This window comes from Phoenix dactylifera, chromosome 3 (genome assembly GCF_051530095.1).
Source record: "Phoenix dactylifera cultivar Ajwa chromosome 3, Ajwa_hap1_PhDact_Kaust_v1.1, whole genome shotgun sequence".
Taxonomy (NCBI): domain Eukaryota; kingdom Viridiplantae; phylum Streptophyta; class Magnoliopsida; order Arecales; family Arecaceae; genus Phoenix; species Phoenix dactylifera.
This window is the reverse complement of record NC_143192.1, coordinates 53,723,111-53,739,227: the sequence shown is the minus strand read 5'-3', so window position 1 is coordinate 53,739,227 and position 16,117 is coordinate 53,723,111. Positions and strand designations below refer to the sequence as shown.

Below are 16,117 nucleotides of genomic sequence, written 5' to 3'. Positions count from 1 at the left end.
GTGCTTCACATGTACGCATTTGTATAGATGATTCTGGTAAGATCCATGCAAAAATTCTCTTGATATGCAAAGCTCAAGGCATTTGATGGAGTCCAGGGTGTATTATGGCTCTCATGTTGTGTAGTCATGAGCTGGGACCTGTCTTAAATAGTCATGACTCTTTACCGAGCAACCATATATTCTAGGTTTGAATATTGGATAGTACATCCTAAGTACTAGCAGTAGATAACATATTGCGGATGGATCTCCTTCCATTTTTCTCACTCAATAATATTTATTTTTTTACCTACTTTTACCCAATATATTTTCTAATGCACTGTAGATTTTAAAATCCTTCACTCACATGTTGTTATGAATATAACCGGCTGCTTTGATCTAGGTAATTATAGAATGGATAGATCTCCCTTTTCTCTTAAAAAAATTTAATAATCAATTTTCACCTATATATCCTAAACACATTTATAAATACTTTATCTATAATATATACACATAGCTTAGTTTAAGCCTTGCCTTTTTTTTTACAGAAACACGAGAAAGTGCAGAAGATAAAGATAGAAGTGCCATTCATCGATTTATATAATAAAAAGTTCATGCGACACCTTTTAGGGTGTAATAGCTCAAGACAGTGCTTATAAACAACATCATCTTCCTAAAGAAAGAAGAAATATAAATCACGCGTGCCCATTTTGGTGCAGTGGCATGCCTTTTGGAAAGTGGTATGGTCATTGTGACAATGGTTTTCAATCCTGCATCATTGTAGGAATCACCAGAAGATGATGATTAGGTTGGCTTGTCAACTGGCTCGTAGAAAGTACGAAGGAACGTATCATCCGCTAATGGACAAGAAGTGCGTGTCTAAAGGTCTCATGCACTGCAAAACAACAAAAATTTAGAAGGGAACGCATTGAGCCAATATTGCCCTCCATTACTCATTAAACTTCTCCTTTACGTGACGACTGTTTGACCGTCGTTGGCGGCTTTGGTGTCGGTATCGAAGAATAACATGAAGTAACCAAGACCGCATACACTGACACACCGACAGTTTGGGCATAGATTAGTTAGGCTGTTTGGAGACGGTTCTGAAAAATAGATGGATGGTCGAATATTTGTTGAGCTGATTACCGATGGTGGTTGATTTGGCAAGGTTGGTAGGGCTCTCGGTCAGTGACCTTGTTATCTCTGGCAAGAGCAGGTAGAATGAGGAGCTGATTAGAGGGGCCTTCAGGTTCTAGCTGGTTGAGAGGATTCTTACCATTCTACTACCCCACAAGCCCATGACCGAGAGATTGGTATGGACGGCCACTGGAAGGGTAGTATCCATTAAACAAAAATTTAGAAGAAAACATATTGGGCCAATTTTGCCCTCCATTGCTCATTAGACTTCTTCTTTACATGACGACTGTTTGACTGTCGGCGGTGGCTTTGGCTTTGAACATTACTATTTGACATCTCTTATCTTCGTGGCTCCATCCGGGCTGCTACGAGACTACTTCGGATTTAGATCCGAAGAACTTTTGAATTAGTGCTTTTTGAATTTATTAACACCATTACATTTTTTGTTTTTATAATTATATAAAAAGATATGTGTGCATTTCTAAGATAAGGAAGTGCATTCATTGTCATCGCTCGTCTTAAAGTAATAATTTTTCATGTAAATCCAAATATCATGCAATGTAAAAGGAAAAATCACATTGATATAATACAATATGTCAGTGGCTACGGCATAAAAAAATAAGGTCTTTTGTATAAATGCCCTCCTAAATATCGTATTTTGTATGAATATCCATCCAAAATTAATATTTACATATATATCCTCGTGGAACACTTATTTTGCTATTTCTCTTTTTGTATTTTTATTTTTTGCATATGTACCTACATCATCTAACATCATTAATTTTTTAACGGTTTCAAATTAAAATGACTAAAATATGGGCATTTCTGCAAAAATAGTGTTTTATGAGGTACAGAAATAAATATAAATTTAAGAGGGTATTCACGCAAATTTAAATATTTAGAAGGTGTTCATTAAAAAAATATTTATATTTTTTTTATTTTTCAATATTTAAAATTAATATTTTAGTTATTAGTTAAGCAAATCATCTGTTAAACATGGAGGTCAGCTTGTGTTTGTTATATTAATCGAAGATCTTGTAAACCTCAATTCCTTCAATATTTATTGGCCGAGATTTTCAAAGGCTCACGCTTCCTTATCTTGTCAGAGATATCGGTATGGTTGGCACTCGACAGCCGTCAGGAAAGTCAGGCCAGAAGACTTCTCGTTAGTCGCCGCAGGCCACAAAGAAAGAGCCGTTCGGAACAACGCTAGATTGACTGATGTCGAAACAGATTTTGAAACCGAGATCGCGAATAGAATGTTCTCCATTTTTTTTCTTCCTCGTTTGTTGCCGTCCTGTAGGTAACGAAATCTTAGTTTTAATTGAGTTTAAAATCTGTACGGCTTGAACGTTATTGCCATGAGAACTGTTTTCCCGAATTTCCTTTTTGGATCTTGGGTATAGATGCAGATTGGATTTTTAGCGGAATCGAGTGGAAATTCTTCTAAATTCTGTATGGTATTGATGCAAATTATGAAAAGAGTATCTAATTGTTTTAAAAATGAGCTCCAATGACAGTGTGAAGAATAATAGATTTGTGGAGGTGATTCCATATAAGAGTCCCATTGGATGAATTAAAGGCTGCGGGTCCGAGAACAGTCAACTTTTGAATCACTTTGGAAATTCATAATCAAAAATCTAATCATCCATTGTTGATAGATATCTCGAGGATTAAATACAGCATTGATTTATTTATGTGAAGCATATTTTGAGGAAATTTAATAGGGCAATATATTAGGTTTCGTAAAGCAGAAAATTGGATGATTTTCTATGTAGCTGGTCATAGTAAATCAAAATATTGGAAGACCTCATCGGTATTATTGCTGATTATCATAAGTAGTATTTATTTAAAGATGCCGTGGAGCAGCGAAATCAATATATATATATATATATATATATATATATATATATATATATATATATATATATATATATATATAGAAAACTTAGATCAACACGAATGAGGTCATATAGGGAAATTTAAATTAATGGTAGAGATGAGTTTAAATAAAAAAAGCTTTTCAGATCCACTTATTACCTGATGGTGGGGCCATTCCAAGTTCCTAGTACGTGAGTCGTTGAGAGAGAGAGAGAGAAGGACATCACACTATCACAGCCCGCAATCTTTGAAGAATCCAACCCCGGTCAACCCTTCCCTTCCGCCTTCCAGAATTGATCCACGAACAGATCTCTCCCCTCCTCCTCCTCCTCTACTATGCTTGATGGTTCAAAAGAGATTCTAAAAGTCGCTCCTTTGCCATGGATGCTCATTTTGGACGCGCAAAACACGTGCCTTCTTATTACTTCCGCTCTATCGTTACTCTCTCTCTCTCTTTTCCCTTCATTAAAACTTAAAATCTCTCCTCCTCTTATCATATTTATTATATATATTCGCCATTAAATCAATTGGTTCTCTATTTCTGCTAACTTTTAGATCTTGAACCAAGCAATTAATTTTTTTTTAAAAAAAATTCTGAATCCATCTATCATTTTGTTGAGCACCGAACTTGATTCTAATAACCAAATTTAAAAAGAGAAATGAGATACAGAGAGTGGTGCAAAGTCATAATCCAATCGGCATCAAAACACATCAAAGTCCATAAAGGATAAAGAGCATATGAAAGCAACCGGAAAGACAGAAGACAAGATCATCATTCATCATCACCATGATCAATTTATCACGATCCACTTGTCATCCCCTCCATACCATTTTTTTTCTATGCAAACACGCAGATAATTCTAATAATTATAGCCCACTACATGAGAAGAAAATAAAATGAAAAGCACCATCACCCAATTGCCACCAACCCACCCATCACGTTGACCAAACAAGCTCCATGCCCCTGTATATATTACAATTTTTTTTATTTTTTTTTTTGGGGGCGAGGGGGTGCCTTCCAAAGAGAGTGAGAGTCTACTGTAATATATCAAGCAAGAAAATAAAAGAAAAAGAGAAAACTGGAAATGGATTACGACATGGCTAGACCGGATTGGTGGCATTGGGCTCGACCCGTACGTTGGAGGACTTGAGCATGAAGCCCCCGGCGGCATCATGGCCGGTGCCGGAGTCGTCGTCGTCGTGGTAGATGTAGGCGAAGCCCCCGTGGCGCGTGAGATCCATCCCGGCCATCTCGTCCTCCGGCGAGATCCGGAGCAGGCCCATGCGGTGCAGCGCGTAGAAGAGCGGGCCCATCGTGCAGCTGACCCAGCCGGCGATCACCAGGATCTGGACGATTTGCGCCGCCAGGAGCCTCCCCCCTCCGCCCATGAAGAGCCCGTACGGCCTCCCCGGGCGCCCCGGGTACACCTCGTTCACGTACTTCTCACGTGCGAACAGCCCCGTGAAGATGATCCCCCACGCACCGCAACCGCCGTGGAGCTGCGTCGCCTCCAGGGGGTCGTCGAACTTCACCTTCGCCGCCAGCTTGTTCAGGCCGATCAGCACCCACGCCGCCACGAAGCCGCAGATCACCGCCGCCCAGGGCTCCACCACGGAGCACCCGGCGGTGATCGCGGCGAACCCGCCGAGGAGGCCGTTGCAGACGTCGATCACGTTCCAGTGCCCCGTCTGGAGGCGCTTCCCGAAGAGGGTGGTGAGCGCCGCCGTGCAGCCCGCCAGGGTGGTTGTGACGGCGGTTCGGCCGACGGCGGACCACTGCCCGTGGATGGACCCGATCGGGCCGTAGGACTTGTCGATGGTGATGAAGGAACCCGGGTTGAAGCCGTACCAGCCGAACCACAGGAGGAAGGTGCCGAGGACGACGAGGGTGGCGGAGTGGCCGCGGAGGGCCACGGATCGGCTGGCGTGGTCAAAGCGCCCGATGCGGGGGCCCTCGATGAAGGCACCCCAGAGGCCGGCAACGCCGCCGACGAGGTGGACGACGCCAGATCCGGCGAAGTCGATGACGCCGGAGCGGAAGAGGAGCGAATTGCCGACTGGGCGGGAGGCGGAGGCCCAGCCGTCGGTGGACCAGAACCAGTGGGAGACGACCGGGTAGACGAAGCCGGTGAGGAAGGAGGAGTAGATGAGGTAGGCGACGAACTGGGTACGCTCCGCGATGGAGCCGGAGGTGATCCCGGCGGCGGCGATGGCGAAGGCCCACTGGTAGAGGAAGTAGGAGTAGTCGAAGCCCGGCTGGGGGATGCGCTTGAGGCCGAAGAAGTGGCGGCCGATGAAACCGTTGGACGGGGCCCCGAAGGCGAAGGCGAAGCCGAAGAGGTAGTAGAAGAGGGCGCCGGCGGCGGCGTCGAGGACGTTGGTGAGCATGATGTTCATGGTGTTCTTAGCCCGGACGGATCCAGCGCAGAGCATGGCGAAGCCGAGCTGCATCGAGAAGACGAGGTAGGCGGAGAAGAGGAGGTAGGTGGTGTCGATGGCGGAGGCGGCGTCGGTGAGTTGGAGCGCCATCGTATCGAACTGCGAGCAGATGTACTGCGCCGCCGCGGCGGCGGAAGAGTTGCCGGCGCCGCCGAGGAGCGGGGCCAGGTCCGACGCCGAGCACGACGGGCTCGACATCTCGCTCGAATCGGTCTCGGGAACAGATCGAGTCGGAGGGATCGGAAGCGGGAGGAGTGAATACGGAGGAGAAAGGGTTAGGGGGGTCGGTTTTATAGGCTAAGGGGGCGGAGAAACCAGGCAAGGGTTCCTGCCCCCGCTCCAATCGTAATGGAGGGACTGTATAATTCGCAGCGTTGTGTGTTTAGTTAACCTATGCCGATTTCCGCCTCTCTTCTTTGATTGGCTGAGTATATGAAATGACCAAGACTGGTTGTGAGTGACTCGCCCAGGAAAAAAATTATGTGGATTTTCTGCGAGACAATGGAACTTGGGTTTCCCCTAGGTTGGAATCTGGAGAGATTCAGCTCAGTGTTGGTGCATCACGCTAAGTATTTATTATAATCATGCGTGATTTCAGCGGTTGAGATGGATGGGAGCAGGAATCAGGGTGCGAAGGGGGGCGGATTTTGATTGGTTCAAAATATGGGGACCACAGTAATTATGCTATGAATCCATGTTATGATGTACAGGTGCAATGGATAGGATGGAAGCTCCAACGGCTGTGATCTCCTGAAAAGAAGAATTGATGGATGTGATCTCTCTTATGATAAATACGCTCCTCCTTAGCTCTATTTCCCCTCCCACATATATGAGATGAATAATAAAAATGCATCTTTTGTAAATAAATATCACATGCTGATGTATTTTATTAAATAAGCGAAAAATATGGTGATCACCTTGCTAACCGATGGCAAAATCTCAACATAGATGGAAGTTTGAGATTGCGCGATATAACCTTGATGTATACTTGTATCATATATCAAGCATCGAAAGCAAAACCAAAGTTTTTGTGGATTAATTGATATTACACAAATGCTGAATTTTTTTTGTGAACAACCTCTCCATGTCCAAGAAATGCCTTGAAGTTTTACAGATTTAGCTGTTTCTTAATTTTTGACATTGTCTTGGAGAAACCATACCTCATATCAGCACTTTGTTTTCGGAAATGGGTGCCTCTAAAGTGTGGACTATGGAAATTGGCTAGTGTTCAGGAAATGTATAGCTCTGCCTCAATAAATATTTCAGCTGGTGGAAATGAAACATTTGAGTCTGATTTCAATAGGTCGCATTCAAAACGCCAGCCAAAAATAGGCTTATAGACTTCCATAGAAGGCACGGCCAGCATTAGAGATGACAACTTTTCCAACTCCATTTCAAATTAAAGTGAAATAAATTCCCTTTCAGCCTCAGCTGATACATTATCTTATTATTCAACGAAATAAAATAAGAGGAGGATTCCATATTGGACCGCAAAATCCTACGTCATGAAAGACGTCGAATACTCGATCAAACACGCATTGGCCGTTGCAAAAATAGGAGGGCAAGTGCGTGCTTATTTAATACTATCAGGGACCATCCTGTTCTGGTCAGTCTCAGGTCCACAGTGTGAACCAAGAAAGATGAGAAAATTTCCAAGCTAACCATGATCAAATTCTTTTAACCTTACTTGACCCAATGTAACAGCCGTGCGGACATGTGTTTAGTCCCAATCAATTTTTTGCTGGATAGATCTTGGTACTTATATAGAATCAAGAAATCTAAAGAATACATTTCAGGTAGCCATTTTAGATGAGGTCCTGGATTGTTACACCCCAACGGAAGAGCCTTATACACCAACTCTATATTGCATGAATTAGTCATGTATGATCTGGCGCATAGGATGAGCAGGAGACCAAATCTCCACCTTTTGATCCAAATCATGCCCACTTGAACCAAGTGTATGCATTAGTATGAGATAGGGTGCATCAAATTCTGAATATCCTTTGCGGAGTTCAAGTAACTGAACTCCTTTCAGTACCGGGCTAAATCCTAATAGGCTGACTACCTCCTCCCTTTTTTTTAGTTTTAGCAAAGGGAGGGAGGGGGGATTAACCTCACCTGCGTAGCAGCCCCCACAGAGCCCCCTTCCACTAAAGAATGTTCGATGCAGGTAGAAAGTTTCTCATACCATCCCCACCAGCATAGACAAACCCGCAACATTACTCCAGTACTACCTTAGTACCAGAGGACCAGTAGCGCTCCCAACAGATAAACCAGACGGGCGACATCCGGTTTCCGCATTTAATCGACGTCCGCGTATTTAGAATCTGGATCACTATGTTGAAAATAAAATCCCGTTCCAATTGTGCTACCACCTCTGTGGTACCGACTACCTCCTCCTCAATCACAAACTTCGACCGAAATCTAGGTATTTATTTATTTATGTATTATTTTGTACCATTGGGCAAGAAAAAAAAAACTCCACCAATATTTTATCTAATTCTTTTATTTTAGTTAATTAAGGTCTAAGTTGTGTTTAGGGTCAGAGGTTCCTAATTTGCACTAAAGAATCCGGCTTTGGTCACCATTGTGGAGGCTCGACGCAGCCCGAGGTCACCATCACCAAAGTCAACATTGGCAGCTTGAGAAGGGCCGGAAGCGTCACATATTTATTGAGTGTCCCATCAGAATCCTTGATGCAGTGCTTTGTCTTTACCGTATATCATGTTTCAAAGCAAGATTTCTTGTGCCCTTTATTCATTGGAAGGGGGGAAACTACCATTACTTTAATTGCACATATAAAACAAAAAAAAAAAAATAGTATGCACTTATGCACATAATATTTTAAATATATAAAAAAATAAAAATTTTCTGAATTATTATTTTTTAGAATACTTATAAATATTTCTATCTATTTAGGATGCATTTGATCCAGGATTAAAATAAAAATTAGTATCGGGATTAGAATGAATTAAAATAAGTATTGGGGTGATCATAACTTCTGCATATTTGGTTTGTGATTGAAATTAAAATAATATTTAAATATTAAAAAAGAATAAAAATTGAATTTTGAGGATTTGGGGTGTTTGCATTTTTTTCTGTAATTAAAATCAAAATGAGATACTTCCAATCAAGCGACTGTAGCGGTCGTTCATTTTCATTCTTATTTGAGAGTCCAACTCTGTTCAACAATATATATCTACAGTATTTTTTATTTTTGAGAAAACTATTGATACTGAAGGCATCTATTAGGTTTCATAGGTGAACGGAACCATCTTTATATATCTTTACGATAGAGAAGATTTTCATATCCATGAAAGGAGATAAAGGAGAAAGAGTTGTATTACCAGTGTGGCAGGAATCTTTTGTATACTGATTTAGACGTAAAACTTTTCAGAAATATTTTTCTATAAGAAAAATATTGAATTGATTTCCCTGTTCGTTCCTCGCACGCATTCGTTGAAAAGAACAAAACTATTCGTTGAACAAATTCTCCTATTTTAATTATGACACCATTTCTCAGACTTGAGCGAGCAGGTGAAAGAAGCAAACCACAAGATGGGAGTTAATCTGTACCCCACAAAAATACTAAAAACAAAAATAATACAAAAGGAAAATGAAGAAAATTAGGTCAGCGCATAGAAATCATGAGAAAAAACTGCAACTCTGCAAGGAAAACCAGCAGAAAAATGTTTCATAATTGTTCCATGTTATTTAACTTCTCTCTCTTTCTCTCTTTTTAGAGGTGAATACTTAACTTTTTTCTGAGCATCTTTCTTTTAGAAAAAAGAATATAAAGGCATTTGATTTGCTCAACCGGATCTCACAAAATGTTTTCTAGGATGAAGAGAGACGTTCCCAAGCAACCGTGGTCGAACCATGGCCTCTCACATGTAAAGATTACTAAATTACAAGTTAATCATAAATTATTATAAAATTTCTGCCTCTATTCTGCACCGCAGAAGCTCAAATTCAATGCGGGGGCTCGACATGGTGAACAAAGAGAGCCCACCGTCAACATCTCAAAGTCCACTCTCACATTGAGCTTAAAGTAAAGCTTAAACGCCATTCAACTCTTCTTATCTCGTTCCTCAACAATTTCCATCACCTCAAAAAACAATTGACTTTGTTGGGCAGAGACATTTATAGGAAAGCTGGTAGATGAAGCATTGACATCACCATTACACTGGTTGTTATATCTTATTACCTTGATATACACAAAACTAATTGACAAAAAAAAATGTCCACCCTTCCGCCCACAAATTTACCACCCATCGGATATCATAATTGTCACCCCCCAGATTCAGAACATAGCATGGTCGTGCTACCAAGGAGTACAGCACACGATAACACGAAGCCATTATTACTTTTAGTTTTCTAAATCCATTTCAAATACAATACGATAATAAAAATTCAATTTCATTATCCATTAAATAAATCAATACTAATTCAGAGCGTCTAAATCCAATCATAATACCAAACCCATAATCTTCAATGTTCTGAAAATCATTAACTACACATTCGTAATCAATCGAAGAACTAAAGTTCTACTCTATTATATAGATCGCCAAGCTTGCTAGCGTGAAACTCCCAATTTGGGCCATCCTTCATTCCTATTAATCCTATTCGTCTAGAGAGAGAAAAAGATAAATAGAAGTATACGAGCGACATAGCTCAGTAATTGTATATGTTGACATATCCCCTACACATTTCAACCATTTGGATTACATGCAAACCACTCTTTTTTATGGGTGTGTTGTTTAATTCTTCATAAGATACCAACTGGAACTTTGCTCAAATGATACCAACTGGAACTAATTAATATGAGGTAAATCAGCAACCTATTAGATGGATGGCGTAAATGATTTATGACCATAACATTAGAGAAATGGGATGCAAGCATCAGCTACATCTTTCAAAGAAAAGCGAAAAAAATAATACCATGCTTTTTTTAAGTGAGACATCTTTCTTAACACTTTTCTGGTAACTGGTGGTCCTAGAAATGAGGTCTCCAGCCACAGGCTTCTTCAAAAAATCTATCACCTTCTTGTAACAAGCCATTAGGTCAGACTGGTCTGATAAGAACGTGCCTACTCATATCTTTAATGCTCAGAACGCCCACAGAATTCAGAACCCCTAGCTTAACTCCTTTGACCATTAAGATTTGAGAAACCAGTCTCTCAATTTGGTAGCCACATGACATGTACCATAACATGACTTAATTTAGAATTATTAAGCATTAGTTTTCTGCCTGAACATGTAAGGTTGCATATAGTGGCAAGTTAAATAATAATGATAGTGCAGTACACAATGATATGCGAATGAAGGAAAAGAAAAAAATCAGCAAACTATATTCGAATTAGATGCTCGAATCCATAGATCAGGTTGTGCTACAAGATATATATCTATGCTTACCTGTCCATGACATGGTTCTTCAACTTGTAGGTAGTTGAAAACTATCAAAGCTATTATTCGACTTGGTGTTTGCCATAGCTGGAAGATACTTGTAACAACACAGAACTTTATTCAAAATGGCTAGCTAGAAGGTATTATTTGGGTTTCTTGATTCTATATAAGTACCCAAGATCTATCCAGGAAATAACCGATGTGGGATTAAATATATGCCCATACGAATCCTCATATACTTTCTCCATTTAAGTCCTGACGTCATCATCAGGCTAAGAGTTCAAATCCATATAAATCTAATCGCAATGACTACGATCGGCCCGTGGTTAGCCGCAATGGATTTGTGCTGCAGTATCCCCTACCCCACATAGGTTATGGGCAAGGTCCGCTTTAATATCAATTGTAACAACTTAAGATCTCATCCAAAATGACTAGTCAGAAAGTATTATTTAAGTTCCTTGATCCTGTATAAGTACTCAAGATCTACCTAGCAAATAATCGATGTTGGATTAAACACACGCACGCACGAATCCTCATAGTACCACCTTCACAACAATATAAAACAACATGGCTTGTGACTCACACAAGAGAGCAAAGATTCAGTTGAGAATCATAATGTACCAAGAGTTTGTATCCTCATCAAGTTGAAACTTCTGACAGCAAATGGTAAGCTGCGATAGGCCAGAAGAATGAAACAGGTGATGTAAACAAAGCGATGTCACCAGCACAACTAGGTCTATATGAAGATAGTAAAATTTGAAAATTCTGAAAATATCCCTAGTACATCAGATTTAAAATTTCAAAAGTTTTGAGGTTGTGTTGGGCTTTAAACTATTCACAGTAGTAAAATTTTTGATCTTTTGACAACTAGTGTTAGGGTTCGTCATGTCGATGTCATCTTGTATACTGTGGATATTGTAACATCCAGATCTTCGCTTTGCAACAGTCATAGATTTTTTTTTTTTTTTTTTTTGTGTTTGTAATGGAGATTAGAGTGAGACGAACTTAGCCCTAATCACCAGCTTTTATTAAAGAATGAAGGAACACAGAGAGTATAGGAGGAACGGTCACAGAAGTTCTAAAGCAACAAAATTTTGAAAGAAAATGGAATCGAGGAAGCAAATAAAATTATGGTGCAGAAGAAGTCTAGTAACAAGTTACAACAATAAAAGAAAAGCAGCATACCTTGATCAAACGAACCGTCAACTCCACTTCATCATACATAGCTTTCATCAATAACTGTTAGGTTCTAAATGGAGCTCCTCATCTTCTAAACACCAACGAAAATATAGATCAATAGCAAGGCTAACGATATGATGAAGGAAATATGATCGGATATTCGGCAGCATAAAAAAAATATAAAAATGAAATACTAAAGCTAAATAATACTAATAAAGTTCTACTCAAACATGCACGCGGGGATAGCTCAGTTGGGAGAGCGTCAGACTGAAGATCTGAAGGTCGCGTGTTCGATCCACGCTCACCGCATTTTTTTTATTTTGTTTATAAAAAACTTCCTATTTTTTCTTTTACAGAAAAAGCAATCTTTAATTTTTTTATATATTTACTGTTTTATGCAGAAAAATCAAAAAAACTTTTTAGTTTTTGCTTTATGAAAAAAAAAACACTTCCTATTTTTTGTTTTATGTAAAAAATACTTACCCATTATAATTATATATATAAATCCCTGCTGCTATTTTCACAATTTTCAGAAAAGATTTTTTAACCTTTGAACTTTAAAAAAATATTTAATATTAAATATTAAAATTTTAATATTTTACATTTATTTTAAAGATATTTAACGTTTCTAGTTGTATATATGTCCTAACTTTTATATTTTTACAAAAAGTTCTTTCTGCTTTTGTATTTTGACTATTTTTGAAACACCATTTTGTACTTTTATAATTTTCATTGATATTTTTTATTTTTAAAAAAATAAAATTTGTATTTTTATATATAACTCTTTAACTTTAGTATATTGTAAGAAAGTCCTTCTCATTTTGTAATTTTTTTGAAAAGTCCTTTCCACCTTCCTACTTCTAAAAAATTGCAACAAAACTCTTACAATACGACAACATAGTAGTCTCGACCAGCTTATTAAACTTTTTATATTTTTTGCAAAAAAAAGCATATTTTTACATAAAAAATCTCTAACTTTTAGGTTTTCACAAAAAAAAAGTTCTTTACACTTTTGTATTTTAATAAGAAAATTGCAACAAAATACTTAATATGCAAGAAGATTAGTTGCGGTCTCTACCACTTCTTAAAATTTATATATTTTGCAAAAAGCAAGTTGTGTATTTAATATAAAAAAGTCCTTCTAACTTTTGTACATTTAAAAACATTCTATTCTTGCACAATAAAATGGTCTCCACCTTCGTATGACTTGTTAAAGGCTTGATGCACCAAGCTGTTTCATGTATTTACTTTTAAAATTTTATCTAATATTTCATATTTTTTTAACAAAATTGTTAACTTTTGTATTTTTGTAAAATGTTCAATTATTCTTTTTCTAGATTTTTGCAGCAAAACCCTTAATATGCAATAATATAGTATAATATTTTAGAGCATTTACATATTGAGATCAAAAGATGACCATCATATTCATCAATTATGAGAAAATAATAGGAAATCTAAATTAGTAATTTCAAAAATAATTATACTATCAAGAATTTTTATGATCTATGAATGGACAAATATGAATGTCTATGCAAATATGTCATGAAGGCTTATTTATTTGATTGTACGCATAGTAGAAAAAATGTTGACAAGATACTTACAAAGAAAGCAAGGGGTATGTGGTTAGTTATGGTTATATTTCTAGAAAGAACAATAGAGGGCAGCCATCTAAGTCTAATAGGGTCGTAATTTTATGCATTTATTATAATAGTTGACAGAAATTATTCTTCAAATGACAATTGCATGAAGAGGTTTAGCATCGCCACTTTTCTCAAGACTTTATTCACCCCCACCAATCAGGTACGTAAGAGGGATGTACGATAAGCCTTAACCACTGGCTTTTTTTATATTTTTTTAATAAAAATTGTTTTTCATACATGTTATCTGTTGTCCATGAACAATAAATGGAAACATAAGCTAATGAAAGACTACTATAATGGACTCCTCAATGACCTTGAGCCCCAAATATTGATCATGAATATTGATTGTTAGATAAATAGTAGGACATAGGTCATGCTTAATCAATTACTCAACTTGCCATCTTATTTGTGGCTATCTTATGCTCCATCTCTCTCCTTAATTAGTTCCATATTTCCTAGCACCATCCTTTCTATGCTCCCCTCCTCCAATCATAAATCGAGAGATTCCTATTAAGGTATAATTAGACCCTTAATGGCTTGACAAGATCCGGCTCGATAAAAATTAAAATCCAATTAGGTGTAAGAAGGCCAGCGCGATGCCTGAAAAGTTGGAACGTTTGTTTCGTGATTCCTCTAAAATCATAGGGGTTAAGTGAAAAAAATTGGGAACTTTCAGGGTAAGGAGAAAAAAAAAGGGAGCTCCGATTCGCGGGGGCGGTTCTCCTCGCCGAATTGGATGGGTGATTTCAGGGTAAGGAAACCCGATCAAACCTTCTCGTCCGTATTCGTCCTCCCTTGCGGAGAGTTTGGTCCTAAAGGCTGGAGTTCAAGCCTCCTCCGTGCCCTTTGCTCCGTCTTTCTTCACCTCGAAATGAGTCGACCATGTCTTGGACTGAACGCAGCTTGGCATTAGTTTCTGGACCCAATGGTGGCTCCCCAAATCCGCAAAATCCTTTCTTGCTGCAAATTAGAAGGCTTATTACGTCTGCTTCCACCCGGAAGTCCTTCATGGATCAGTTTTGGGTCGATAAATGACCTCGTATGTTCCGATTTTTCGTGAAATCAGGTAAAATCATTTAATTCCCTCTTGATGATTGCAGATGGTATAATTTGCACAAAAAAAAAAAAAATCGATGCTTTTTTTTAAAAAAAAAAATGCTTTATGTATAGATTATTGTTTCCTTCCTTTTTGTTCATATATCCATATTATTTTTACCTCACTTCTTCTTCTAACGTACCTCTGATGGAGGCTCACTATGTTTCTGCTGTCAGCTCCCCCCTGTAAACCTTCATGCCTTAGATATTTATGTTCGCTTTAAGCAATTATGTTTGCTCCGTTAGGCTTTATTTGGTTCGAGTTGAAGGTTGAGATAAGGCTTGGGATGACCCTGATTTTTTCAAGTATAAGGTTAGCAACAATGGAATGCATATCCAAAGCTTACAATTCCTATTTAATAATTTCCTGCTTTCAGTTCCTATTTATTAGTTCCTGTTATTCCCATTCCAACCACCTGCATTATTTGTTTCCTTGGAAAACTTTACCTTTTTTTTTTCTACCTATTAAAAGGTGCAAATGGGTTGAGTTGACCCTTATTTACTCTCTACCTGATCCATCTGAAACTCGACCAATGCTTGAAGATAAGACCCCAGTGCTAGACGCCGGGTTTTGTGCCATTTTGACTCTTAAAAAAAATAATAAATCAAATGCTTTCATTTGTGTTCTTAGTATTTCGATTATGATTGTAGAATTAACTGTTTGAGTCCATAACTTGAGATGCGAGAGCCTGTTTTTACATCATATATGAATTTGTAGCAACATGATGAGTTGCATCTTTTGGAGGTGTTAGATGTGTGCTAGTCTGGCTTGTTTGACCAAGGTATTGTAGCCTAAAAGGGATGAAATGACGCTAGAGACATGAATGCTTATCTCTATTTCTTTCCTTATAAGACCCTTTTAAGGTTAGAATGATCTTTGTTGATGTATCGATGAACTAGATGAAGTTTAGGTCTTTAGGGTCTGAAAAGGAGTTGATGTAAACTGTTTTGCAATTTCTTGATCTTTAACACAATTGTGAGCCTCTCCAAAAATCTCTGTTTCTTGTGCCTATTCTTCCTAGTTTTACCATTTATCAATGTTTACATACTTATATACGCGATGCTTGTTTCAACGACATCTTCAGGCATCAACGTTTAAAACTTAGCAATCTCCTATGGTTTTTAATCTTTGAAGTTCCTTGAAACTAGGTTCTTACTTATTAGATTAGAACTTCAAAGCATAAATTCGTGGCCTTGGCATTCAAAAGATTTGAAACTATTTCATTCGAGCAATCAACCCAAAAGACACATTTACATATTAGCAGGCTATGACATTAAGATATAGATAGGTTATGATTAGAAGTTAAAATTGTCCTTCCATAGTCAGAAGGCTTTAATCCCCAATCATTTACTTTGCAACTCAA

The 16,117-nt window shown here is 38.4% G+C and overlaps 1 protein-coding gene and 1 non-coding gene across 2 annotated transcripts; one reads left to right on the top strand and one right to left on the bottom strand.

The window, feature by feature from the left end:
* Positions 1 to 3,733: 3,733 nt before the first annotated feature.
* Positions 3,734 to 6,333, bottom strand: LOC103715435 (ammonium transporter 1 member 2-like). Its single transcript, XM_008803050.6, has one exon. The coding sequence runs from the start codon at positions 5,629 to 5,631 to the stop codon at positions 4,096 to 4,098; it is 1,536 nt and encodes a 511-aa protein (XP_008801272.1). The 5' UTR covers positions 5,632 to 6,333; the 3' UTR covers positions 3,734 to 4,095.
* A 5,921-nt stretch (positions 6,334 to 12,254) lies between these two features.
* Positions 12,255 to 12,327, top strand: TRNAF-GAA (transfer RNA phenylalanine (anticodon GAA)). Its single transcript has one exon. It is a non-coding gene; the product is annotated as a tRNA-Phe (tRNA).
* Positions 12,328 to 16,117: the final 3,790 nt, after the last annotated feature.